Raw genomic sequence first — 26,530 nt, 5'->3', positions numbered from 1 at the left:
AACTGTGGGAGCAATCATCAGAAAATGGAAGACATACAAGACCACTGATAATCTCCCTCGATCTGGGGCTCCACGCAAGATCTCATCCCGTGGGGTCAAAATGATCATGAGAACGGTGAGCAAAGATCCCAGAACCACACGGGGGGACCTGGTGAATGACCTGCAGAGAGCTGGGACCAAAGTAACAAAGGTCACCATCAGTAACACACCACAACGGCAGGGAATCAAATCCCGCAGTGCCAGACGTGTTCCGCTGCTGAAGCCAGTGCATGTCCAGGCCCGTCTGAAGTTTGCCAGAGAGCACATGGATGATACAGCAGAGGATTGGGAGAATGTCATGTGGTCAGATGAAACCAAAGTAGAACTTTTTGGTATAAACTCAACTCGTCGTGTTTGGAGGAAGAAGAATACTGAGTTGCATCCCAAGAACACCATACCTACTGTGAAGCATGGGGGTGGAAACATCATGCTATGGGGCTGTTTTTCTGCCAAGGGGACAGGACAACTGATCCGTGTTAAGGACAGAATGAATGGGGCCATGTATCGTGAGATTTTGAGCCAAAACCTCCTTCCATCAGTGAGAACTTTGAAGATGAAACGAGGCTGGGTCTTCCAACATGACAATGATCCAAAACACACCGCCCGGGCAACAAAGGAGTGGCTCCGTAAGAAGCATTTGAAAGTCCTGGAGTGGCCTAGCCAGTCTCCAGACCTCAACCCCATAGAAAATCTGTGGCGGGAGTTGAAAGTCCGTGTTGCTCGGCGACAGCCCCAAAACATCACTGCTCTCGAGAAGATCTGCATGGAGGAATGGGCCAAAATACCAGCTACTGTGTGTGCAAACCTGGTAAAGACCTATAGTAAACGTTTGAGCTCTGTTATTGCCAACAAAGGTTATGTTACAAAGTATTGAGTTGTATTTTTGTTATTGACCAAATACTTATTTTCCACCCTGATTTACGAATAAATTCTTTACAAATCCTACCATGTGGATTCATGGATTTTTTTTTCACATTCTGTCTCTCACAGTTGAAGTGTACCTCTGGTGCAAATTACTGACCTCTGTCATCATTTTAAGTGGGGGAACTTGCACAATCGGTGGCTGACTAAATACTTTTTTGCCCCACTGTACAAATTATGAAAAAGAGGGAAAAAAAAGAAAAGAGAAAAAGAAAAAAACAACCAGCCCAAAGGCAGATACCTCACTTCCCAAAAGAGAGCAATGCATTTCCTGAAACTGACAACTGCTAGTACTTGTACTGAGGCCAAGAGAGAAAATGTGACAGAAACAGGCAGAAGGAAAGAGAGTAAGAGAGGCAGTGGGGAGACAGGAGGAGAGCATATGTGTGACTTGAACTACAGTCTGGAAAAAGAAAACAATGTTATGTAAATACTAGAGTTACACACCAAGCAGAGCTTGCAGATTCAGAGAAATGCACAGCACACACTTTGTACATCCAAACAGATAGCACATTATTTTTGATCCGTGCTTTGCTACAACGGAGATAAAAGTGCCCGTTATCAACTCTTTTGGAACTGGCAGACCATACCTATTGTTCACAGGGAAACTGTAGCACAATGTCTGAAGAGGGGAAAACAAACAAACAAACTGAGCAGTACTGGACTGCAGAGAGAATGGCACAGCTCTGATAAAGTAAGGAAACTGTGGTTTTGTCAATCTGCACTTTTATCTGTTTCTCCTGCTCGAAAACAAGAAAAAAGGAGGGAGGGGTGGTGGTGGGACATGACCATGGTAATAGCAATGATGGTGGTTGGTGGTGTTAATGTGGTGGTTTGGGGGCCACACCCGACTGCGGACACCAAACCCCTAAAAAACATGGAGGTTTCCACTTGAGCTCAAACCTGTCCCCTCTGCTCTTCCTCACTCTCGGAGGATGAAATTGTTAAATCTACACGAAAACATCAAAACACAGAAAGAGCTCCGAAACCGTAGGCCAGACCATCCAAGGAGGAGTGATGTCGCTACAGTACAGCCTGCTGGTCAATGAGAGGAATTTATTTACCTCCCCGAGTCATAGCTCCCATCCTCCACTCGCCTCTGTACTGCTCACATGTGTTGTTTTTTTTCTTGTTTGCTCTGCTGAGATACTCAGTTTTCTTTCCCTTGGGATTTTTATTCCACATGGGTAAAAAATAAATAAATTATGCACATGCCGTTAAAAAATACAAACCTTTTCTTAAAACACTGTTAATCAGGTCACAGGCTTTGATTACCAGATTTGTTGGCTGCACATCCAAGATGTGAATCTCCTATTAAGATGTAATTTAATTTAAATAAGATGTTATTTGCCAGGTACAGGTACATACTTTATTTTATGTGTCATTACAGTAAGATGCTGCATTTTCTGTAGGACTATTCTAAAATAAATATAAAGTGCAGCAGTGTGCGCTTCTTTTACAGTCTCAATTTAAAAGTTACACATTTTGGGTATTTTTTGTTCTACAATTTAGGAAAAGGCCTTGATTATTTAAACACTAAGTTAAAAATTTTTTATCAGAAATTAAAAAAAAAAAAGTAAAATGTTTTTATATGTTTTGAGGAATTATTGCATTTAATACTGTATTACTCGTAGTATTTCTGTAATGTATTTGTAAAGTCCTGGCTAAACTAAATCCTGACTTTATTAGTAATTACATCCAAATTGTTCCCAAAACAACCCCCTGTCTATCTTACAGATCTGTTTAGTGTTTGATTACCACGAGTATGTTTTGAGACGCACCCATAACGGTCCACAAAGCCTTACCATAATAACCTACTTTGACAAACGCCAGCGCGTGTTGATGTTTTTCAGCTCACTGATGACGAACATTATCATCTGTCACCATCAAATGATCTCTGATCAGATCACACTACCCACATTTATGCCACTCTCATTTCTAATCTATGCTTAGAAACGTCTTCTTGTTTAATTTTTATATCAGTGTTCGAGCTGTGTGCACCACATAACTTTAAAACCCGACAATAATGACCAGTAAATTAATTAGAATTTTTTTTTTTTTTACATTTCGTGTTTTGGGGGTTTTATGGTTTATTTAAAATATTCAAGTGCATTCACACACACACAAGCAGAAAACATTATCCATCTAGTGTCATACAAACACTCATTCAGTAGAAAGTATGAAAAAATTGAATTACATCTCAAATTGTATCTAATTATGCTGCATAACTTTGTTAACACATCTTCATAACCCTGAATAAGGCAGTGAATAACACATTAGTGTAGGGTATTGCATGTAAATCTTGTGAATTTACCACTTTTCAGGGGTCAAACCTGAACCAGTGGCACTGCACTGCACTATTTTTGATCCACAGATACCCTCGCTGACTTTCTCCCCTGTTCTTCTGACAGGCTTTAAAAGAAAAGAATAAAACAGAGCTATAAAATTGCTTTAGTGTGCTGGAAAAAAGCTTTATAGCACATATACACTTGCAGTATAAAGAGACCAGCCTTTCAGCACTAGCAGGGACTTATTTGGAAGGTTATTAGTCTCATTTACTGCTACAGCCCCTTGGGGGGCCTTTAATTAAGAACTGGGCTCTATATAGCTCCTATTAACAAGAGTGGAAAAAAAATAAAGGTGCATGGAGGGGTTTGGGCGACACATCACCAAGGCTTACCTGGTCCCACTTTTTCATGATTTACAACTTTTCTTTCCACTAATTTAAAACATCTGTTCCCAGAGATATTTTAAGTCTTTGACCGATAACCTGCTGACTGCTTCTTTATCGCTGATACAAGGATTATATAATATACAGCAACAAGAAAGTCAGTTTTTTCTCTCTTTTTTCACTTTAATCCTGAAAATGGCTTACCTTTTTCCTCGTACTGCCATGGAAAATAAACTTCTAACGCCACACTTAGTGAGAAACGCAACCAGAAAAGCACTGTGGTTGGGTTTCTCTAAGAAGAAAAGGCAAAACTTCTCAGTGGAACAGCTGCAAGTGTGTGAGGTTGTGAAACTGTGCCTCCTATAAATCTTGCAAAGCGCAAAGTTCCCTCGATGGTGTCATGATAGAAGCGATACTCGGGCAACTAATTTCAGGGCTTGATGTCACAGTGGTCAGTGTGATAAAGAAACGTTCATAGGAGTGGATTTCAACTGAAGACAGATTTTTTCTTTCAGAGAATTCACATAAATTCTGCTAAGTTGAACTACCAGGAAGTATAAGCTGCCCGTTCTCAAAAAAAAGGAAAAACATATTTGTGGTCAGGTAACTGTGAATCGTTGCTTTTTCTCATGCTTTCAGCAATAAGTATAAGAAGAGAGTTTCTTAAGACGTTTTTATACCACAAAAAAAAAGTCATTTAAAACCCAATTCACAGAACACAATTACACCTTCAGTTATCTGCTGAATTTTTATTGCGGTGAAATTCATATGAAAACGTCCATATTTCTCTGTATTCTTAAAAAAATCTCCACATGAGTGAGTGAGTCGCGTGGCAGCAACTCAATGCTTTAGGGTTGTAACCTGTTTAAAGCAACCTGCTGATTTTTAAATCAATAGTGGGGAAGAAAGTTTTTTAAGTGACTTTGTATGTGGAATGGCAGTTGGTACCGGACAAACCTGTGAGAGTATTTCATAAACTACAGGGATTTTCCACACATAGCCATCACTGGTGTTTAAAGAGTATGATCAGGAAAAGGGGAAAATGCCCAACGAGCAGCAGTTCTGTGGGCAAAAATGTGTTGTTGGTGTCAGAAGTCTGAGAAGGACGGCAAGACTGCTTTAAGCTGATACGAAGGCAACAGTAACTCGTTACAATCATGGAAGGAGTAGAGGAGCATTTCTGAATGCACAACATGTTAAACCGAGAACTACCTTGGACCAAAGCAGTAGAATAGACAATGTGTAACAGTACTACCATAGCACCAACTAAGCATCACTTTAACACTAGCCTACCTGAGTATTGTTGCTGACCGTGGGATGAGATGATACAGCACCTCTGGGATGAGATGGAATAGTAGAATCACATCGTGGATGTGCAGCAACTGTGTGACTCTGTCATGTCAACAAGGACCAAAAGCTCTAAGGAATGTGGCATGAAGAATTAAGGCAGAAGGGGGTCCAACCTGGGAATAGCAATGTGTACATAATAATGTGGCCAGAAATATTTCACTCTAAAGGGAAGTATTATTAATCCAACTACACCCAAACCCTCCAACCTTATATTCAGTGGATGTATCCTTGACATGATGTCAGGACACATCCACATTCAACCTCTGGCTCAAACAGAGTGAGTCTTATTCAAACAGGTGGGACAGGCACTCGCCCAGAGTGGGAGTGAATACCCTCTCAAACACATCGGGACATGTGGACACATGAACCATATTACAAGTTCCCCGGCGGCCAAAAGCTAGGCCAGAATGTTGCGGCTCCCCTTTGGTCAGCCCCTTTTCTCTCCAGCAGGTAAACGCCCTGGTCCACCATCTACCCCTGCTTGTGCGTGTAAGAGGGGAGAAACCGCAGCGCCCCACAGACGAGCGCCATCAATGGGCCCTCTATTCATCCGCAGGTTCGGAACAGTGGCCTCTCTGATGGAGCTCCAGCACCTGGCTGCCGATGGACACAACATCAGAGGCAGGGTGGTAGCAGCATCGGTCGTCAGACTCACCACACCTGAATAAACCCCCACCCCCTTCCTCGAGCCCACATCAAATAGCAGGACTGGTCTATTTGAAAACCTGAGAGTAGGAGAGCTGAGCAAAAGAAAAAAAAAAAAAAAAACAGTAGCCAAAGAGCTTCGCAAGGCAACGGGACTGGCTGTACAAACAGGTCACTCAGGTGCTGCTGCAGATTACTGTTTTTATTAACGAGAGCAAAGAAGAAACTGAGCCCTGTACTGAGGAAGGGGTGGTGGTGGTAGTGGTGGTGGTAGTGGCGGTGGGAGGCGTAAGGGACAAGAGCACAGAGCGAAACACACACGCAGAAGTCGAGAGATCGTATTTATACAGGTGCTTCTAATGCGAGCGGAGAGGGAGGCGCGCCTCGAGCACACAGCCAAGCATCTGCACAGAGTCCTCCAAGTAGGGACTGGGTTGGGCCTTACTTTGATTTCACTACAGTTAAAGTGGAAGCTGTCAGGATTAGTGCAAAGACTGCTGTGAAGTGTGCCGGGCAAACTAAACACACATTCGCACACCAAGTATGAGGACCTGCTTTGCAACTAAGATATATGGAACAAAACACACAAAGAAAAACAACATAAATGCAGTGTAGTTGTGGCATATTAATACAACTAACGCAGTAGGTTAGTTACTCCTGGTTACTAACCCTAACCCCTCTCTATGTCTAATCTACAGCGTGAAATTAAAAGTAAAGTGGAGGTAAAACAAATAACCCCCTATTTCTGCCACACATTTTCTTTTTTTGTTCTTAGGTTTTATACTTTTGGTCTTTGCTGGGAAGTTTTTCCAAGTAATTTTACAGACTGTTTCGCTATTTTTACCATACCAGCTGTGCGGTGCCATTAATCACATGATTTAATTACAGTGTTTTGACATCTTTATTAAAATTATTATTGGCTTTGGGGTTTTTTTCTGTTTTGGTCCATAATGTGATTTTTTTTTTCTTCTTCTTCTTCTTCTTCATAAAGTAACCTTGTTTGGGAATAATTAAAAAATAAATGCACCGTTCCAAACCATCTGGAGTTTATCTTCAGTTTGTTAATGGCTGTGCTCAAGTGGGAAAAAATATCCCCAAGCTACCTTATCTTGACTTCCATTATTAGGCATCCTAATAATTCAATTTTAGGTAATTATGTTGGTTTCATTAGTTTATAATGTATATTCAGCCTGAACGTTAGCATGCATTACAGCCCATTAGCACAAACATCATTAACTAGAACCAAATGGTCAAACGACATTCTGGATGGAAACAATTAAATTATGAGGGCAGCTAACAAAAACACAAATTGTCATTACCTTTGTCCTCACGGGTGTGTAATTGTTAACAGCGCTCTGGTCTAATGAAAACAAACATTTTTCTTTCTTTCTTTTTTCTCAATATTTTCTTGTCCCTAAACAAAAGGATCGGCAGCCGTGACGTCACGGAGCTGCTCGGTGAATCAGGCTGTGAAAACAGAAATTTCCTGAGGTCATTTTCCTTTTCCATGATCTGCTTTTTTTTTTCCCCCTTCTTCTTTGGGAATTGTGTCTTTGCAGTGGAAATGAAGAGAAACTGATGGTATAATTAAGGAGTGCAGGGCAGAGCGTTTACAGCTGATTCCTAGGATTTTAAACGTGGCCCTGAGGCAGATGAGACCTGCAAACACAAGCATCTCCACTGACTGTTTTTCCCCCACACAGTTTTATGGTCACCAGAAATAAGTGAGAATGTTGCATTTTTGAAAACATTTTGGGCAGTAATCAATAAAATAATTCTCATATAAGAGATAGGACACATCCACACACTTTCTCTTTTGTTTTGGTTTTGCACATTAATTTATTTTTACAAAAAATCTGATCGTTTCAATGAAGTCTGGCTGCAGCTTCAAATGCTATTAACTGTAGCCTGAACCCCGCACCACACCGGGATACCTCCAAAAACAGCACTGCGTGATTTGCTTGGTTCAGTCCACCTCTGTCTGCGCTCCAGATTGCAGATTTCATTAACGCTAATGGGGTCGAAAGTGGCACGCATATCTTTTAAAGCCACTTCATACGGACCTGGAAATAATCTGGATGTCACAGTTAGACATTGTGCTGATGAGCGAATCTTGTTTTTTTTGTTTAAAATTATGTCTGGATGGGTTATTTATGCAGTACTTGCCTGCTGACTCGCTGGATTTTCCCAACCTGCGGTAAGAGGCCATAAAGAGGGCCATTCGCTTAGTTGTTGATGGTCCCCTCACCATAAAACCGTCCTAGAATCACCAACACCACTGAGGGGGAGTAAACATTCATTCCTAATAAGAGCAGCATGAGGTGCCTTCATTAATGCAGGATGGCTAGTGTAAAGCCAAACTAAATACACTCTTTAATTTAAAAAAAAAAAAAAAGTCCCTGAAAGTTCTCTTTATTGCGCTGTGTGTGACCTGCACATCATAAAACAAGGCCTTCAGATTCTCCTTTTGGCCTTGGAGGGAGAATTTGCTCATTATTTGGCACTAGAGCAAAAGCAGACTTATCATTTCATTCACTATGTGAAAGCATTAAAACGGTCCATGATCTCAATATGGTTCTTTCTCCTTGTTTGACTCAGGTTTGCCAACTTTTGTAATTGTGTTACATGCTTTTGGCATGTAACAAGAGCCTTCAGGTTCTGCATAGTGCTCTCCTGCTACCAAAATCAATCCCATGCTAAAAAAAGAGGAAGCCTCAAAGCTACTTCTAATAAAAAAAGAAGTTACATCTATCCAAAATGGAGCTTTGTTTTTGCATTCTGCTTTTCTGCTTTTTCTCAGCTATCAGATTTTCACCATGCAATATTGAAAAGTATTGAATGAAAGAGTAAGGGTATATAGAAGCATTTGTAGCAAAGAAATATGTGAACAATTGCTCTGTGTTTACTTCATAAATGACTCGTAACATCTTAGTGTAATGCCGTGCAGAAGAAAGAACTAGGACCTTTTTTTGCTGCCTTAACCACGATTCCAAAAAACTTGGGACACTGTTTAAATTGTAAATAAAATCAGAATGAAATGATTTGCAAATCTCCTCAAACCATATTTTATTCATGACAGAACACCGTAAACACAGCACCTTGAGCATCTTGAGGGTGACAAAAGCCTGAAAAACAACAACTTGAGGAACATTTTGGCACTGATTATGTTAACTGGCAGCAGGTCAGTAAAATCTTCATCTTAAAGAGGCAGATTTTTTGAGAAGTAAAATTGGACAGAGGTTGCCCAATCTGCAAAGACCATGTCTACAAATTCTGGAACAACTCCAGAAAAATGTTCTTCAACATAATATTGGAAAGGCTCTGAATACCTTGTTATCTACAACACATATTATCATCAAAAGATTCAGTCAGTCTGCAAAAATCTCTGTGTGCAAAGGAAAAGGCCGAAAATCAGCACTGGATGAGCTTTGGGCCCTCGGGCAGCACTGCATTAAAAACAGGCGTGATACTGTCATGGAAATCACTGCTTGGACTCTTCTTGAAATTACTGTATGTGAACACAGTTGACTATGCCATCTGCAAATACAGTCTGAAACTCTATCATGCAAAGAAGCCATATGGTAGCATGATTCAGGAACGCTGTCATCTAAAGCTCATTAAAAATCGACTGAGGCAAAGTGAAAAAATGGATCAAATTTAAATTTGAAATTCTTTTTGGAAAACATGGACACTGCATATTCTGAGCTAAAGAGGAGAAGGATCATCTAACTTGTTTTGATGCATGCTAAATCATCCAGAAAGTGGATAGTCTTCATCTGGACATTGCATTTTTAATGTGTTTTCAGCTGAAATGCTATTTTTCCTGTTGCACTACAGGAAAGATGCTGAAGGTCAGTCAGTGTAGAGTCAGTAGAGACTGCATTGGAGTCAGTGTAACGTTTCTCTGGTGCATCCAGTAAGCTGGAAGTTTATCCACAAGTTGCGTGACTCCGTTTACCAAAAGCAGACACGGCATGCACGCGGATAATTAGAATCTGTGAAAAAAAAAATTTGACAAAAGAGTTATGAACACTGCAGCAATTACACCACAAGACACCCAGCTAAAACCATGCCTGTAAAAAGGAAGCCAATTTAAACTTCTGTTGTTCTCTAATGCCAGCATAGCTGCAGCATTTATGGTGCAACATTTTTTGGCTCACTGAGTAGAATTAAAGCATTTCTAATCGTCCAAGTGAGTAAATGCCGTGTGGAGGTCAGCATCCATATAATAAGCCAGAGTCTGTAATAAGATTAAATACTGAATATGCTTCCATACAGCTCTGTTATCCAGAGGATATGAATCAGTGTGTGGCTGCTTTACTGCTCCAAGACTATTTTCTGTCTTTTGTAGGCTCTAGAAACTGGCAAAGAGTCAAGAAGCTGGGCACAATTAGTTCTTTTCTTTCTCATTTTTTTCCCTATCTAGTCATAAAGCAGCAGTACTCAGGCAGCTTTTCTTGTAGCAGGGCAGGAGGCTGATCTTACCTCGTCATTTGTCTGCGTGCGTGTGTGTGTTTCGCGCATGTGCCCAAAGCAGGGCTCTCGCCTAGTCTAATTTGTCATTATAATACTTGGCAGAAAGGCCAAAAAATTTTAAGAGGATTTACTGGGTATTTTAACATTAGATTCACTGTTGAATCTTACATAAGGTCCCATAAAACTACCTGGCCTACACATGTTTTGAAGCAAACAGTTGAGGAGAATGGTGAAGGGGGGAGGGGGGGGGGGGAGTGACATTACTCAGTGTTTAAAAAGACAGACAGCAATGCATTGGAGATTTTTCCCCTCTTGACTGAGTACCATATGTTGGAAATCATGCCGTCAGTATCAGAGTACAGTAGACAAGACTGGGATACTGAGGCCACACGGACAAAAAGTCAATTTGTTCGGAGAGCTGCACAAAAGACGCTGGTTCCTAAGGAGCGAGAGGCCCCTACTTGAAGAGAGCAGGCCGTGATGCATGTGCATCTGTGCCTTCAAACCCTCCTGTGGTGCTGCAGTGGCATTGTTTCTCTCGTCTTAGTTTGTGAGAGAGGAACTAATTAAGATCTGCCTGCAGGTGGCCCATGCTGACTTTTACAGGTCTGAAAGGAGTAGGAGGCCACACCCGGAAGGGAAAAGGGGTGACAGCCTCAGGTCACAAGACGACACAGATTCTAGATCTGGCACTGCAACTAGGGGAGTTATTGGGTACACGGAGAGGCTGGAAAGAGTCAAGGAGAACAGAAAGAAACAAGTAAATTAGAGCAGAAACCAGGGGGAGAGAGGACACAATCACTGCAATCAGCTAAACAAGGCCTTCCTCTGTTTAGGGGCTAAGAAGTGTACTTGGAAACATTTACTCATTCTCCAAGAGGGTAAATGTCAATCTGCTGCGGGGTTGGGTTTAGGATCAGCAGCCCTGCTGGGGTTTGTTATGATTTCATTAAACAGCCAACCACTAAATCTCACAAATTTACAAAATCAGAGTGCGCGACAGTACGTGAGTACACACACAGCACATCACATCAAAACCACTAAGCCACTAGGTTCTCACATGCGTGTACACAATCCACGGAAACAAGTGTTTGCTTGAATCGTACCAAAACCAAGTCTCATTTGCAGGAGGATAGGTAAACAAAGAGCAAAGGACATGTTTTTAAAAAAAAGGAAGAGTGATGACTGTGAAACAAGTGCATTTAATGTCTGCGTTTCTTCACTTTGTGTTCCTTTTAACAAAAAAAAAAAAAACTTATTTCATGCAACCTATAAAAGAATCACAGTGAGACGCTTTGAAACAAACAGGGCAAACAGCAGTGACGTAACAACAGTGAGCTTGTGCATGTCTGGGGTTCAGAGGAACAAAGACATGATTGCGTGCGGACGCTGCCCCGCACCACTTCCTCTTCAGAAGCCCAGAGACATCACAGCCAGCTGTATTGATGTCTCTCTCTCTCTCTCTCTCTCTCTCTCTCTCTCTCTCTCTCTCACATGTGAATAAACATACATGCATGCACATTTTGGGGGTAGTCTGCTTTAGTGAAGCCAAACAAACAGTGGAATGTTCCAGCCGCTGCTGTCGCTGAAGAATTAAAGCGATAGAGATACCAGAAATGTAGAATGAATGAACAAGTGGCAACCGTCACTACAGAAAGAGTCAAACTCACATTACAGCTGGAAGCTGTGGAAGGAAGTCCAAAACATTTCAGAATATAAAGTAACAGAAAACTGATATAGCGTGGGCGCACGCAATTCGCCCAGGGCAGAAAGGGTGGATCTAGTAGCTGCAGAAATCCAGATAAGGATGGCAAATGACAGTGCTGTCCTTGGTGGCGTGACACCAGGGGCAAAACAAACCCGCTGCTATGGGAGTGCCCAGCAAGGCCCAAATATGAGCTTGGCTGTTACAGCTGAAAGTTATGGGCACAGCAGAGATGGATACAAATGAAAACAAATTACTGTCCGTCTCTGGAGCTCACTCTCACACACTCAAAGGGTCTCACACCCACACGCAAACTGTCACGCACAAACACACGTAAGGCAAAAAAAAAAAGAGCATGTGGAAGATAAACAGACGCAGATAAACATAGCTGTCACTAAGGAAGTCCAGATTTTTATCAGATTCATTTAAGTATTTCCCAAGTGCAGTTAAATAGAGCAAGAGGTTTTTAACAAAGCTTTTACAAACATACTAGTTTGGCTATTGGGATGCTTAATTTAGTTTCTGTGTGCAAAGTAAATTCAACTATTTCTGAAAAACATCCAGAATAACTTTCGCATTGAACTACTGGAGGTGGTTCATCACCAGGAGCGACGTATGTTTTGAGTTGTCGTGGTGGTGTTGGAAAACAAAGCGATGACTCAGACTGAGTTTTGCTGCTTGAGGTTTTCTTATAAAGTCTTCACACAACCTTCTGTCCTCATTATTCCTTCTACCTTGTTGAGATTCCTAGTTCCAGACATACTGAAGTGTCCCCACGGCTTAATATTCCCAGCACTGTTTCACTGTGGGGATGGAGTTCTTGTGGTTGTAGGCCTTTCCCTTCTTTCTCCAAACATAAGCAGCGTCTCTGTGGCCAAAGAGCTCTAGTTTTGTGTCATCTGATCAAAGGATGCACTTCCAGTCCAGGTTGTCCTCAGCATACTTCAGTGTGGCTTAAAGGTGTCTGTGCTTCTTGAGTTTTTCTTGGTCTCAGTCCATTCCTGTGCAGGATTCTAGCGATTAACACTTAGACCCCCGCGGAGTCATCATTTTGCCTTCTTTGAGACTCCAATTTCTGACTTAGATAAGTCACTAGCAGTTGTTCCAGAGTCTTTAGACACATTTCTCACTAGATTTCTTTACAATCTTTGAAATATTTTGCTTGCTGCCTCTGCCAGGCTGTGTTGCTCTCTTTGAATTTCACTTGGAAACAACGTGATAACTTTATATATCTACCTCCTCCTTTGTCAGCAATTCTTTTTCTCAAGTCTAACGAGATTTGTTTTGTTTTCAGCATGATGCTTTCTCAAGTGACAGCTTAAACCCTCATTCACGTTTTTCTACTGTGTGTAAATTGGAAGAAAACCCTCAGTTTTAACTTGATTTTACAAGTTTTGAGCATTACAAAGTTAAAACACATCATCAAGTACCTTTAAAATGTTTTGACACAAACTTGAAATTTTATAGTGAGGCTAATAATGTTGTAGTATACCATAATGTTCCCTATGTGTTACAATAGATAATTGCAAAAAAACAGGAAAGATTAAGTTCATGTAAGTTATAAATAAAGTTTCTTTGCATATTCGTTTTTGTTTTTTAAACATACACCTGAACACTTCTGTAAAAGCTCTTTGGATTCAGAGTGCGTCATTTTAACAGTTAATTAATATGGTATCTGTAGTTAGCACTCAGCCTGTCACTTGCTATTGAAATTGGTTTTGTTAAAGTTCAATTAAGAACCAGAATTGGCTTCAACTGTGGGTGAAGCGGATTTTATTACGTCTCAGATATGCTGAACTCGAATTAGAACTTGATGGATATTGTTGTATGGTTTCCATCTACAGAAGTGCACAAAGCTTTTAGGTTTCCAGAGAGCAGAGAAAGGAGAACAAAAAAAGCAGGCAAGCCAGATATGGCAGTGAGTGATGGATGTGTTTCGCAGAGCCATAGCAGACTGAAGAACGCCTATTCAGAACTTATTCCGGTTTCTTCCAGAATATCAATAACACCACTAACCCATCACCATCTCAACCAATTTGAACACTTAACAGCAGATTCTGGATGACAACACTCTCCACCAACACCTTCAAACTACAAATCAGAGACTTGGAAAATCACTGCCAACAGTCAGTGAAGCTGTTCTTGTGACACATGGTTGTCCAACACCTTACTTAGAGCATTTTCACATCTGAGGTATTTAGTTCATTAGATGGAACTTCATTTTCCAACCATGATGTGGTTTGTTTGTGCAGATGTAAAAAGGGCAACAGCACTTGTGTAAGGAGCAAAGCAACCTCGCCAACACCCTTTTGAGGCGGTCCGGTTCCAAATGAACTCCAGAGTTCCTTTATGTTGAGATTGGGATTTAGTTTCAACCCAACTACCAGGTGTACAGTGAAAATCTGAGCCAATCGCCTTCCTGTAGCCAGGAGTAAATTCTCTACATTTTCCACTTGATGCAGAACACAGCACCTTCTTCCTGTACTTACTTTAGTTGGCCAAAACACCCAATGAAAGTTCTTGCATGGTGAGATTGTCACATTTTGGTTCACTTGGTGTTTTCTCTGTGAAAAGAAACCAAACAGCAGGAGGACGCTACAACTCGACAACTCAAATCATCAACTGATTTGGACCACAGTTAATAAACTGTAGGTGTGAAAACGCCCTAAGACACTTGAAGCTGGGGGGGTTTTCACTCCAAGGACAAAACCATACAAGTGCCTCAGTGCAGTACAATTAAAATTACTACATGTTTACAGTACACAAGCTCTTAATTCTGCATTAAAAAATGCTGGCGATCACTTTGAGAAATGCACACTTTGGCCTGTCTACATATTTAGCCTCCTACGACCCGAACACTTCCACGGCATGCATTTTCAATTTCTCTTTGATATTTGGGCTGATTGGGACCTGACGAATGTAAAAACAAAGAACTACCAGATTTGTTTGTTTTTTACCTATTTTTTGTTTCTAAGAAAAATGAGAGCCACATATGAGGATATTAGTTTAAATTTTCAATAGAACAGTAGCAGTATAATGTCCTAGTAAGCGGATATCAGGCCCTTGTAGAGCAAAATTGAGTATTTTGGTCTAAATAACCCAAAATGTGATATCCACATATGTGGACGCAGGGTCCTAGGAGGTTAAAGTAGGAATCAACCTTTTTACCGCCCATAATCTTTTAAGCCTCCAGCCTCCAGAGTTTAGTCTTTAGGGACTCTGTATTACTTCTCAATGCAGCAGGTAAACACCAATCTGGAGGTAATGATGCTTCACTTATTTAAGACTTATTTAGAACACACCCTACTGATATATCTGTGCAAAACCTTCCCGCTTTTGAACACTTGAACACACATTGGACCAGCAAACAACATCAGTGAATTCTCTTCTGCTGAGGGCATGTGACGACAAGCCAGCTGCTCCATAACGTGTTATGTAATCAGCTGAGAAGGATCTCTTTGACATTTCTCACAAGACTAAAGGGATAATCCTCTTTACACCACTACGTACCTGATATGGCCGTTGAGTCTCTTTAACCCTCAAGGGAGTTGGGAAAAAACAAATACATTTAGAAAGCAGCTAGAGGGGCTCTCTGTTTTGACAAAAGGCCTTTCAGCTGAATGACCAGTAGGAAAATCAGTATAATATAGATCAGTGAATAAAGGTCAGAGCTGGGTGATGGATGAGAAGAAAATGGGGCCTTAAGAAAAGAAGGAGGCGAAGCTCTCTGGGACTTACTGAGTTTTGTCAGTTACCACAGGCAGTGGAATATCCTCGCTCATGTCGTCTAGCTCATCGGTTAAGCTGTTGGCTCGGGAGATATCGATGGACGTGCAGTTATTAGGACTCCTCTTCACTGCAACGACAGAAATATAACATTTCAATTCAATTTAATTCATTTCAGTTTTATTTCTATAGTACAAAATCCAACAAAATACGACTCAAGGTGCTTTATATCCAGAAAAATAGAGAGAAAAGAATCAGACAACCACCTATGAGCAAGCACTTGGTGTCAGTGGGAAGGAAAAACTCCCTTTTAACAGGAAGAAACCTCCAGCAGAACCAGGCTCAGGGAGGGGCGGAGCCATCTGCCATGACCAGGTAGGGGTTAGGGGAGTGTGATAGGACAGCAACTACATTTCCAGATACAATTTTATATACAGTTAACTAATACAAAAGGGATGTTTTTAAATGGGTCGAGTGAAAAGGTGTTTTTTTTTTAAAGGTTTTAAAGTTGTGAGTGGCTGTAGAGTGTGAAGATGTCTGTGAGTTCTAGTATGCGTCACACAGTCACACAGTAATAAAAGTACCTCGTGGGTTGATCGGAAAATGTATGATGTAAGATTTCATTGTCAGATTTCATTACAATATGAGACGCACAGCATTGTGAGATGATTTAAGGCAGAGATACGAAGGGGTGAGAAAACTGAAAAAACTGAAAGGTACCTGGAGAGCCAGGACAGCTCAGAGTGAAAGATGACCAAGAATGTTGAGGAGGGCCTGAAGCCATGAAAATTTATTAAACCAGAAGGGGAAGGGAGAAAAACAGAAGAAAGGGGGTAAAAATGAGACTTGAGAATATAAGAAATAAACACACTCATCATGCATTTAATGGCATTTCAAGAGCATACTTGCTACAGTACAGCAAAGGCGTTGCAGTTCTGAATGAACTTTAGAAAAGGATGCAAAAACACTTTTTGTGAGAGTGTACAGTATTAATACAGGTTCAATAAATCAATCAAACATGTTGCAATTTGTTTGAAATAATTGTCACAGACCAGCTAGTAGGAAAAGAAAATGTATAAGAGAAACAACATAACGAGAAGCTGAAATTGCAGTACTCTGTTTCAGCAGTCTAGCCAGCTGGCTGCTGGTGCAGGCAAAAACAACAGCACAGAACATCATGTGTAGCAGGGTCTTGACCTGCAGTCAGGCTGTCAGCAGAGTTTGACGTGCCTCTCCTCCAAACCACCGAGCCTCTATTGTGATAAAGAATGGAGAGGCAAATCTTCGTCCAAGAACAGAATGACCATTCCAATTCAAGCAAAAGGCATTCAACCTCTCTTGTGTTCCATCATCGAGTTTGTTTGACATTGTCCGACGTGGAAGCAGAGATAGCCAGAGAGAGGGAGTGGAGAGAAGTGAGAGGAATAGATTCTACCCAGAGCCACTTTTAACAGCAACTTCACATCACTGAAGAAGACATTAACGGGCTTATTGGCCATGAAAACAAGACAGGGGTTTATTCACAATCTGGTTAATCTGCTCCGTCATTCTGAATGTTTTCGGTGAAGGCCGTGGTCCACAGGAAAAGGAGAAAGGGAGAGCGGAGTGCAGAAACTAGATTGCAATAGAAACAGGGTGAAAAGTGCAGCCGATCCATAGAGAGATTCTCACAGACGGGGACTCGGGTGGGGCCAGACAGATAAGTGGAGCGATAAGCTGGACACTGACTAAATCAAACAATGACCAGTTTAGTTCTAACCACTAGAGCTCCACAATGGTAGCTTATCAACTCCACAACCCCGCTCCCTCCCTGCCGCTTTTCAGCGTCCCAGTCTGGGTCCCCACGGTCCCCAAGGCCCCTGTCCAGCCCCGTTCCTCGCCCATGATGTTGGCAGGGCACCCAGTAAAGAAAACAGGCGGGTCAACACGGGCCCAGTCTCTCTGCTTGGCTCTGGTTTGGTCTAGCTGAGCACAAAGGCTCAGCCAGCCAGCAAGTCTAATTAAAATACTGTCTGGGCCACATTACATAGACAGGCTAGCTAATGATTAACACAGGCGAGTGGAAGAAAAAGCACTATTTAGCCGGTGAAAGGTGCTACTGGTTACAGTGCAGTGATATTTATTGCATGTGCTCAGTTTTTTTTTGGTTGGTTTCTAAAGAAATAATGAACATAGTGTGACCTTTTTTTTTAATTCAGCACTGTAATGTAAAAGATTACACAACGGAAACTTCAGATATAGTGGCATCAACCACTGAACCAGCTTGCTTAAAGCACTTTGTAGACATTATGACATATGAGATGAAATGATCTGGTGGTATACTCACCTGATTGCCTGAGCATCCTGGTGATTCCTATAAAAAACAACAAGAAAATGCACAATCTGACTATGTTTTCAACTATTTTTCACACCTTCATCTTTTCCTTTCATGAAAAATGAGTAACTTGTGTTAAAAGTAAGCCAGATACAGCTGCAAATGTGCATTATTACTAGAAGGCAATGTTACCCTGTAAATTTAGTTCCTGCTGCTAAGCATTTCACTTGTGGGAAGAGATACCCCCATAGCGGCAACAGCAATAAACCATCAAAGTGAAATTGACCAACTTTCCAGAAAGCATGAGTATAAATTTATAATTTAAGTTCTTCAGTGCTGTAAATGTTAATGCGTGTATACACAGTTCTTTCAACACTGTTTTCACTTAGGATCATCAAGACGCCTCAGTGATTGGTGACATTTCTTAGCAACTACTGAATGACTGCGGGTAAATTATTTTTAAGAAATCCAGCCCGGTGCCAAGTTGAAAGAGTGTCGGTTAAAACAATAAAACAGCCCTGGTTTAGACAGTTGACATTGCAGATGTCTGTTTTATGGGTGGATCTGAAGCAGAGATCATACAGTGCCGTGCTGCTTAAACTCAGACGTTATAATTAGTGACAGCAGGCTGCAGACTTCGGCTTCTTTCAATGGTTTTATGTCATCCATAACTTGTTCCAATTCCGTTTTCCACTCCATAGTCTTGCAGTCTTTCATGTGTATCTATTTAGTATTATTTATTGTTTACACAGAGTATGCAAAACATTTAAATGCTTACTGGCCTGTAAATCTGCTTGGCTATGTGTAAATATGTGGATGGATGCTAAACAGAATTTCTTAAATAACTTGTTTAATATCAACTTTGATTTGGTTGCTTTTAATCCCCACATACGTGCAGCCATATGTTTTCCTTCATTATCTGAGATCCACCTAATTAAGCAGACAACTACGTATGTTTTCCTCTGTGCAGTTTGTTCTTCTAGCAATGGTCTCGCCTTTATGTCAAGTTTATGTCACTCCAGCTCCTTTTAAGATTCCGTGCTTTGACAGGAAAAACTCATAAAGTGCATTTATTAACCTGGCGTCTGGGTCAGTTCATTTAGTGGGGTTGGCTTTTAACACAGGAAGCTAAACCACTTCTCTCTTTAACTAATTATCAATCATAAACTGTGTCTGTAGACCTGCATTTAAAGTAGACGCCTCTATTGATATGAACTGGGCTGCAATGAACTGGGTGCTGCCAGGCCAGATTTTTCACTATGTGAATAATGAATAATAATGGCTTTGGTATGACCAAGGAATTACTAAAATGCAACTGGCATTACAACAAATTCCCACTTGTAACTTGCTGACAAGCTGGCGTTTTAAAGATTTTTCCATTTAAGCCCACTGTGAATTTCTGTGGCCAGCGCGGGGGACAAGTGAAGCAGTAAAGAGCTTGTAACCATGACCTCTAATCACCACTGAAGCTGTAATGGCTTCCATATGGCTTACACCTGGCAGCCATCTTGGCTCTAAAGGGATCAGGATAGAGCCCCTGTTTACTATGTGAAAAAAAGAAACTAGTGCTGCTCAGATAAACCTCCTTCTATAATGATTGTAGCACATATACAGGTATCTATATATTCACGCATCTACTCTATCTCCTCCTTGACGGTTAGGCAAATCTAAACGAAACGTTACACAAAAACTGTTACATATTCAGTGATTGTTAGCATCTAGATGTTTTGTTTGGGGTTTTTTGTTTTGTTTTTTTAAAGATTTACGATAAATCCAAACTGTTTCGAGCTTCTTCCCTGCGAATGCAATGTTACGTTCTCCATTTGAGTTTGTTTCACGGCACGCTAAACGTATGTTGTATAAATTTAAAATTTGTATTGGCAATAGAATTTTGTTCAAGTCACCACAACATAAAGATTTTTTTTTTAAAGCACAACAGGCCTGGCATAAACCACCCACATGTTAGGTCGCTAACTAGCTAACGGTCACAGTTTATCAGAATCAGAATAATTTAATAATCCCTAATGAAATTTTGAAATTTGGTTTATGAACTGAGAGCACCAAGTTGTTATCTTTTGGAAGCAACAGGCTCTAGAAGACACAATATGATGATGATGATGACCACTACTTTTTAGCACTACCAATACAAAACTTCACAATTATGAACAATGAGATGACTGTTATGATTTAACATTATTTAACATGTTCTTTTCTCGTGCAGAGTGCAATTACTTACTAGCTGGCCACAAATGCTGCCATAAAAGCAATGCACATCATGAGGAACGACTGCTGAGCGGCAGTCAGTCCTCATGATGTGCATTACTTTTATGGCAACTCTACTAGCGTTAAGATAAACATAAACCTTAAGGCTAGTAGAGTCTTCCTGCATCATGTTCCTGCATCTTCATGAAAATGTTGGTCCAGGGTCAGAATTGAAATGGAGCAATCACATTGTTGTGATATAATTTTGTGGCCAGCCAGTAAGTCTAATTTCTGGAAGAAATAGTAAACATTTTAAGTGTTTTATTTATTAATTTATACAATATAATAAATATATTATCAAGTTATGTTTGCTGTTGGTGAAATTTAGGTTACTCATATTAGTTTTCTTGTTTATAAAAGCATTAGATAACTTCTTGGCTACCTGTTAATTAAATGTTATCTAAACGCTCAGACAACATCACTGGCTAGTTGTAATGCTGACCCTGAATTAACATCATTATGATAGCATAGGAGCAACAGCAACATGGCAATATCAGATTGCATTCATTTGCATGCAACATTTTATTTACAATATTTATTATCACAGCTATTCAAAATAAGCTGGACCATTCCAACAGTTAATAGCTCTAAACTACCATAAGTATCATAAATAATAACAGTCTTCATGGTGTTATTTTGGCCACTTGAAAGTCCTGAAATCACTTTGCAATTCTCAGCACGCATCATTTCATCAAACAAAATTGCATTAAGGAGAGCTTTATTATTGTATTTATCCACATTATCAAATGTTCTCTGCATGACTCAACTTTATTCCAAGTTGGCTGCGGAGCAAATATGGCTTCACAAGATATTAAATGCAATTCTTCTAAACACCTTCTCAGAACAGCAGTCTGAGGTGTTAGGCTTAAAACAAAAATTCCCCTGTTAAGAGATCCAAAACTGAGACAGTCTGATCAAAGAGTAATCAAAACGAGGCGCTGAGTCTTCACGTGTTATCTTGGCTAGCTCACAGATTTTAGACCGATTTCTTGGAAGAAAGGCATTTTACAGAGGTTAGCCATTTTTCTTAGAAAAACCTTGCTGCACAGAGTGAAGATCAAATTTAACACATCAAAAATTAGGGAGTGACAATAACCCGTGATGTCTATTTGAAATGAATTAAATTTGTCAGTGCACATTACAGTAACACAAGACAACGTGGTCCTCTAAGTATATTACCTTCCACAGTTCCCCTTGGCTCTTCACGGAAAAACGAGACATCCTTCTTCTCCTCAGAGTCATCAATGTGATCATAGGTGATCTGGGGGATCGACACAGCTCTCTCTGAACCACCACCCATAGAACCATTTCCTCGGCACTTCGTTCTCCTCTTGTTCAACTTTTTCTGACGGACAGAAGAGAACAAGCAGGAAATGAGAAAGAAACAATGGTAACTGCATTTCTAAAAAGTATTTAAAGAATTGCAACAGTTTTGACATGTGGTTCACGCTGTATGCTGAAATGCTTTTTCGACAATGGACCAAAATAATGCCACGGAAATAATGTCATCAACACAGCCTTATATTTAAGCCATTGTTGTTATGCATCATTGCCCTAATTAATTCCTTCTTGGGTACTGATTCTTGGGTACAAACGAGATAAGTGATACCTGTTTAATCACAGTTGAGTGAAGAGCTATATTTTATGTGAGTCAGTGAGTTTGTGAGAACCTAATTGGTGCCCAAGTCCATTCCACAGACCAACTGACCCACATCAACATTATTGACATGGCCTTTTATACAAACTAAATTATTTGGACTCAGTGCATCAGAATTTGGCATTTCCCAAGTAGCCAACAGTTGAATCCAAATGTTTGAAGCAGTCATTAGGAGAGCGGGAAGCTTTGTTGGGTGTTGAAAGACTAAAGAGAAAAAAAGACAAACCGTAAAGAGAATGTGCAGCTAACAGCAGGGTTGAGATATAGAAATCTAAAGTAACGGACACGGGAAGGAGAGTGAGAGGGGAAAAAACTGTTAGCAAGGAAGCGAAAAAACAACAACAAAAAACAGAAAGGTAAAAATTCTCAGAGAGAGGAGACAGGAAGAGCCGGGATGAAAAAGGAAAAGAGCAAAATAAAATGTGCTCAACAGGGAGATGGAGAAAAAAAAGCAGGGATCTCGAAAGAGAGAAAGGGGAGAGGGAGGAAAGACAGAGAAGAAAGTCACATGCTGCAACAGAAAAGAGCGGAAGAAGCCTTCATTCTCCCGAATGCATGTGGGTTCAATGCTACACAAAGATTTTTTTGTTGTTGTTCTACTAGACAAAGGTTTACTCCCACGAGAAAGGCGGTGGTGACATCATCTCAACTGACTGAGTCTTTGTCCAGGAGAGACAAAGGCCTCGAGTCATCCTGGTGGAGTCAGGCCTTTAAGGGGAAAAGGGGCTGTTGTGTGTGTGTCTGTGTGTATTTGTGTTTTGTGCGCATTGTGTCCTTACATGTGTGTGTTTGTTTGTGGGAACTTGGCCTCCCCTTTTATTCTGTACGGCTTTTGGAGCAATATAGCTAATATTGTTGCAGAAGGTGAACTACACAAGGAGACAATGGAGTGTGGGCCACACGTATGCAAATCAGGGTATCGCAGTCTAACGGCTTTTTCCAACTGCACTGTCAGCAAGTACAGTCCATATGCTGGCATTTTGAGTTCAAAGGGTTAAATTGTTATGTCAAAAAAAAAAAATCTAATTTTTGAGAAACTTTAAAAATTCTTATCAGAATTCCAAAGTCAGACAACGCCACACGGGAATGATCAAACACACCGTCACGATATTTTCAGGGTGGGGTTCGCAGCCTGTTTTGTATAGATCAAAGTCAAGAGACACAATACGCAATTGATAAGAAAGAAAAGGATTCAGATGCGGGGGGAAAAGGTCAGGCTGGATTCAAAGCAGGACATCACAAGACTGGTACCTTTTCCCCCCACAAAGACATGCTTAGCGTTTAAAGGCTTGCCTTAAATGCCTTTTGAGAAAAGCAAATCAATCACAACGGAAAAATCTACATAACTATTCAACAGCTTTGGCTTCAGTAAAGGTAAGCGATTACCGAAAAGTTCCGTTTCCTTCTGTCAGATTCTGCGGCAGCAACGCCCTCTGGAGTCAGGACGTACATTTTCCACGTAGCTGCAGAGCCGTTTGGTTTCTCCGCTGCATAGCACCTCCACAGTGTCTAAGAAAGGCAATACAGGACAAACCACAGACGCGTTGGTCAGTGAAATATTTCTGTAAAACTGAATTACATTTAAAACACCCCAGCCTGTGGATGGAAAACTCTCCATTATAGTTATGATGATATGGTCTGAAATTAATTTAAAGGTTATGCGAACACCTCAGCTATAAATCCTTCATTAGCTATACTTGCCTTATTCTATTCAGCAAAAATGTACACTTTTTTTTTAAAGGTCACTTCAGTCACTATTTGTAACATGTTTAGTCTTTACTTTTTAGTGTTTGTAATGTTGGCCTCACTAAGTTTTATCCAAGGCCACCACTGGCCTGTTGTCCTGTGCAGTTTAAGAAATCTGGCTGTAGAGGCTCGTGGAGATTCATCCCACAGCTGCCAGTTGGGCAGGTTCCACCCTGGACAGGCCAGCGGGCCTTTGCAGTGCTAGCAAAGGCCTCGACTGAAGCTAACTGGCATCTATTGTGAATAAGCTTTAACTGAACAATGTTACTTTCCTTTATGCTGTTTTTATTAATGATATCAGGACTTAAATTTAAAGGAGTGTATATTTAATTTCATCTATTTATGCCAGGCACAGAGGACATTTGTCTTCCACTAAATTACTGTATCTGACCCAGTTTGTAATGATTTGATTATTAAAACTTGAGTATGTGTACTGATTATTTTATCATTCTTTAATCATATAAATTAATTTTTGCTTTATAGCATAAAACATATGATCATTTCAAAATTGCTTCTGGGGGCATTTATCCTTTTTCTTTTTACAACAGGAAAGGCGGGAAAGAGAACAAAGAAACCACATGGAGGAAACAACCCGATGTGGCATCAAACCCAGGCTCCTGCAATAACCTGTCAGCATACGTGTTGCCCAGGCAACTTAAAGAAAAGCTTGATTTATTAGAAGCGTAATCAAAACATTCTCAATTCAGTTTCAATTTTATTTGTATAGCATGACATCATAACAACAGTCGCCTTAAGACGCTTTATATCGTAAGATAAAGACCCTGCAAATATTCTGCACAAACACTGATACATTCAGTGCTTTCCAGTGTTTGTTTGTTTTTGTTTTTTACCAATGAAAAATGCATTTCTAACACTGGGAGTTCGGGATTTACCTGGATAAGGGCAACTGCAGCAGGGATCTGTCTATTGAAGTGTTTCTGCCTCTGCTTCTGTTGGACTTTCAGGGCAAAACCTGAACCCAGGATACCCTGATCAAAGAGAAATACATTTTACTTTTTTACTGTCCAGACTGCAAGAATATGAAAAAGTGAACTTTTACTGTAGAATTAAGGAAAGTATATACAAAATCTCCCAGAATAAATAATACATTTTTTATCATTAGGTTTGCTCAGTATATAGTCTTCAATGACACATCAAAGACAAGAGTGAATAAACTGAAAAAGAGCAAGCTTGATCCGAACATGTTGTAATAAGGTTTGGTATAAATGAAACATTAAAAAAATGATCTCCTTAAAGCTGAACTCGTGGATTTCATATGAATTAAACTGAAAACTTTATTTACAGCAGGTAGAGCGAAGAAGGAGATAGCGAAGACACTGAAGCAGGAGGCGATGGCCTTTCCTATCCAGGTTTGAGGAATTTTGTCTCCATAGCCGATTGTGGTGACGGTGACCTAAAGACAAAGAGTGGATGAGGTGCCTCTTATGATATATAAAGTGTACGTACACTTGCATATGATAGCTCTATTCTAAGAAAAAAATAAAAATAAAAATCACACAGTGACCAAAGCCCTTCACAGATGAGGCAAGAAACAAAGAGTGTAATAAATGATATCACATCTTATGCAGTGTAATTACAGTGTTTCGAGGTGTCAGGGTTAAAGAATAACTGTCAACGCTTTTAATTCAATAGCTTTGGGGGTTTTTCTTTGTAGATTTGTACTGAATTCCTATTTCAACATTAAAGATCACACTCTTTTTTTTTTAATAAACTGCCAGTGTAATGAAAATGTCAGTCAATGAGGAGCCCTCGAGGCTTTACCCCTGCAGTCTATAAGGGGAATTAGACGATAAAGAAAAAGTTCATCAGCCGACCTGGATTTGCTCCACCACTGTCAGCGATGGCTGGGGCATTTGAGGCTCTTGCTCCTCAAAGGGAATAAGATTCCCAACCACTAATCCCCAGTGAGTGTAGGAATTTGCTAGGGTGAGGAGGAAAAACAAATACCTCTTGCATTTGCATGTACACCCATTCTGAAAGCAGAGCCAATTGTGACACATTCAGTACACACTTTAGCTTACTGTGAGTGCCTGCGGGGTATCGGCGCGTGAGCTGCCGCTGAGCACTAATACAAAGAGGCTGATGTAAGGTGAGATTCTTTAAAGAGCTTTGAGAGCCAAAGAAAAAAGAAAAAGAAGAAGGAGCAGAGGTGGGAAGGGAGGGTGGGTGTATGTTGGGAGTGAGTGGAGTGGTGGGGGATTTAATCCCTCATCCACAAATCCGATGACTAAACAATGTCCTCCTGACATCAGAGTGGACTGGTCTGCTCAAAAACACCCATTTCATTCAGTATGTAGGGTTTAGGGGCAAGAACCACATCGTGCCTACAAAAAGGTCCCAGACCTATCACTCATACAGGCTTACGTGAAAGGTTGTGTGCATTCTATATGTGTGATCACACCCAGTTATTTCTACATGTGCACCATTCCTGTATCTACAAACATGCCAGTTTGCCTTTTTATCGCCAGTGAGATTGGCAAAGTCGCTCTTTGAATAAAAGCCCCATTACCTAACCATCAACTGAAAAAAAAGACAAAGAACAGAGAAGGTGAGGGAGGGAGGTAGAGAAGGGGATATGAATCATGGCATTGGCTTGTCCTCCAGCTGCGCCGTGCACCTGCACATCCGAATGTGAAAATCATGCCAAGCGAAGGAATACTCCGTGAGAGCGAGAGCTTAGCTCCAATCAGTGCAATCGCATTTCAGCAGACGCATGCACAAGAGCTGAGCAAAAGCTTACTAAACTGGTGAGAAAAGAAATCGTTACACTCGAGTTTACAGTCTCGGGAACACAAAAAAGGTGCAAATCCTCGAGCGCAATTCTTTTCTTTTCTCCTTTTTTTGCATTGTGAACAAAGCAACACAAATAACCGCTTCCACGAAGCAGTTAGAAGCGGCGTGACCGCTCTAACCCTCGTTACATAAAGGTAGCAATCCCGCAATTAAAGTTTTAATTAAGGGAACTGACACTTTATGTTGGTGCTCTAAAAGTTCTTT

General features: G+C 40.6%; 1 protein-coding gene across 3 annotated transcripts in view; it reads right to left on the bottom strand.

Moving 5' to 3' along the window:
- Positions 1-26,530, bottom strand: part of kcnq1.2 (potassium voltage-gated channel, KQT-like subfamily, member 1.2) — a 177,087-nt gene that overhangs the window by 124,117 nt on the left and 26,440 nt on the right. For 2 of the 3 annotated variants that reach the window (XM_085282744.1, XM_085282745.1), the window contains 7 exons: positions 24,816-24,926; positions 24,406-24,501; positions 23,153-23,275; positions 21,289-21,454; positions 17,860-17,886; positions 16,254-16,307; positions 15,546-15,663 (listed from right to left, as the gene is read on the bottom strand). In XM_085282744.1, coding sequence (XP_085138870.1) covers positions 15,546-15,663; positions 16,254-16,307; positions 17,860-17,886; positions 21,289-21,454; positions 23,153-23,275; positions 24,406-24,501; positions 24,816-24,926 — 695 coding nt within the window. Of the gene's footprint in view, positions 1-8,733; positions 9,622-15,545; positions 15,664-16,253; positions 16,308-17,859; positions 17,887-21,288; positions 21,455-23,152; positions 23,276-24,405; positions 24,502-24,815; positions 24,927-26,530 lie in introns of those variants that run through there. The other variant, XM_085282747.1, reaches the window with a different exon arrangement.

Source organism: Mchenga conophoros, linkage group LG7 (assembly GCF_057382185.1).
Source record: "Mchenga conophoros isolate Kocher_MC1m ecotype Shallow Benthic linkage group LG7, M_conophoros_male_GT1.1, whole genome shotgun sequence".
Taxonomy (NCBI): Eukaryota; Metazoa; Chordata; class Actinopteri; order Cichliformes; family Cichlidae; genus Mchenga; species Mchenga conophoros.
The sequence above is the reverse complement of the archived record's forward strand: the minus strand, read 5'-3'. Positions and strand labels throughout refer to the sequence as shown.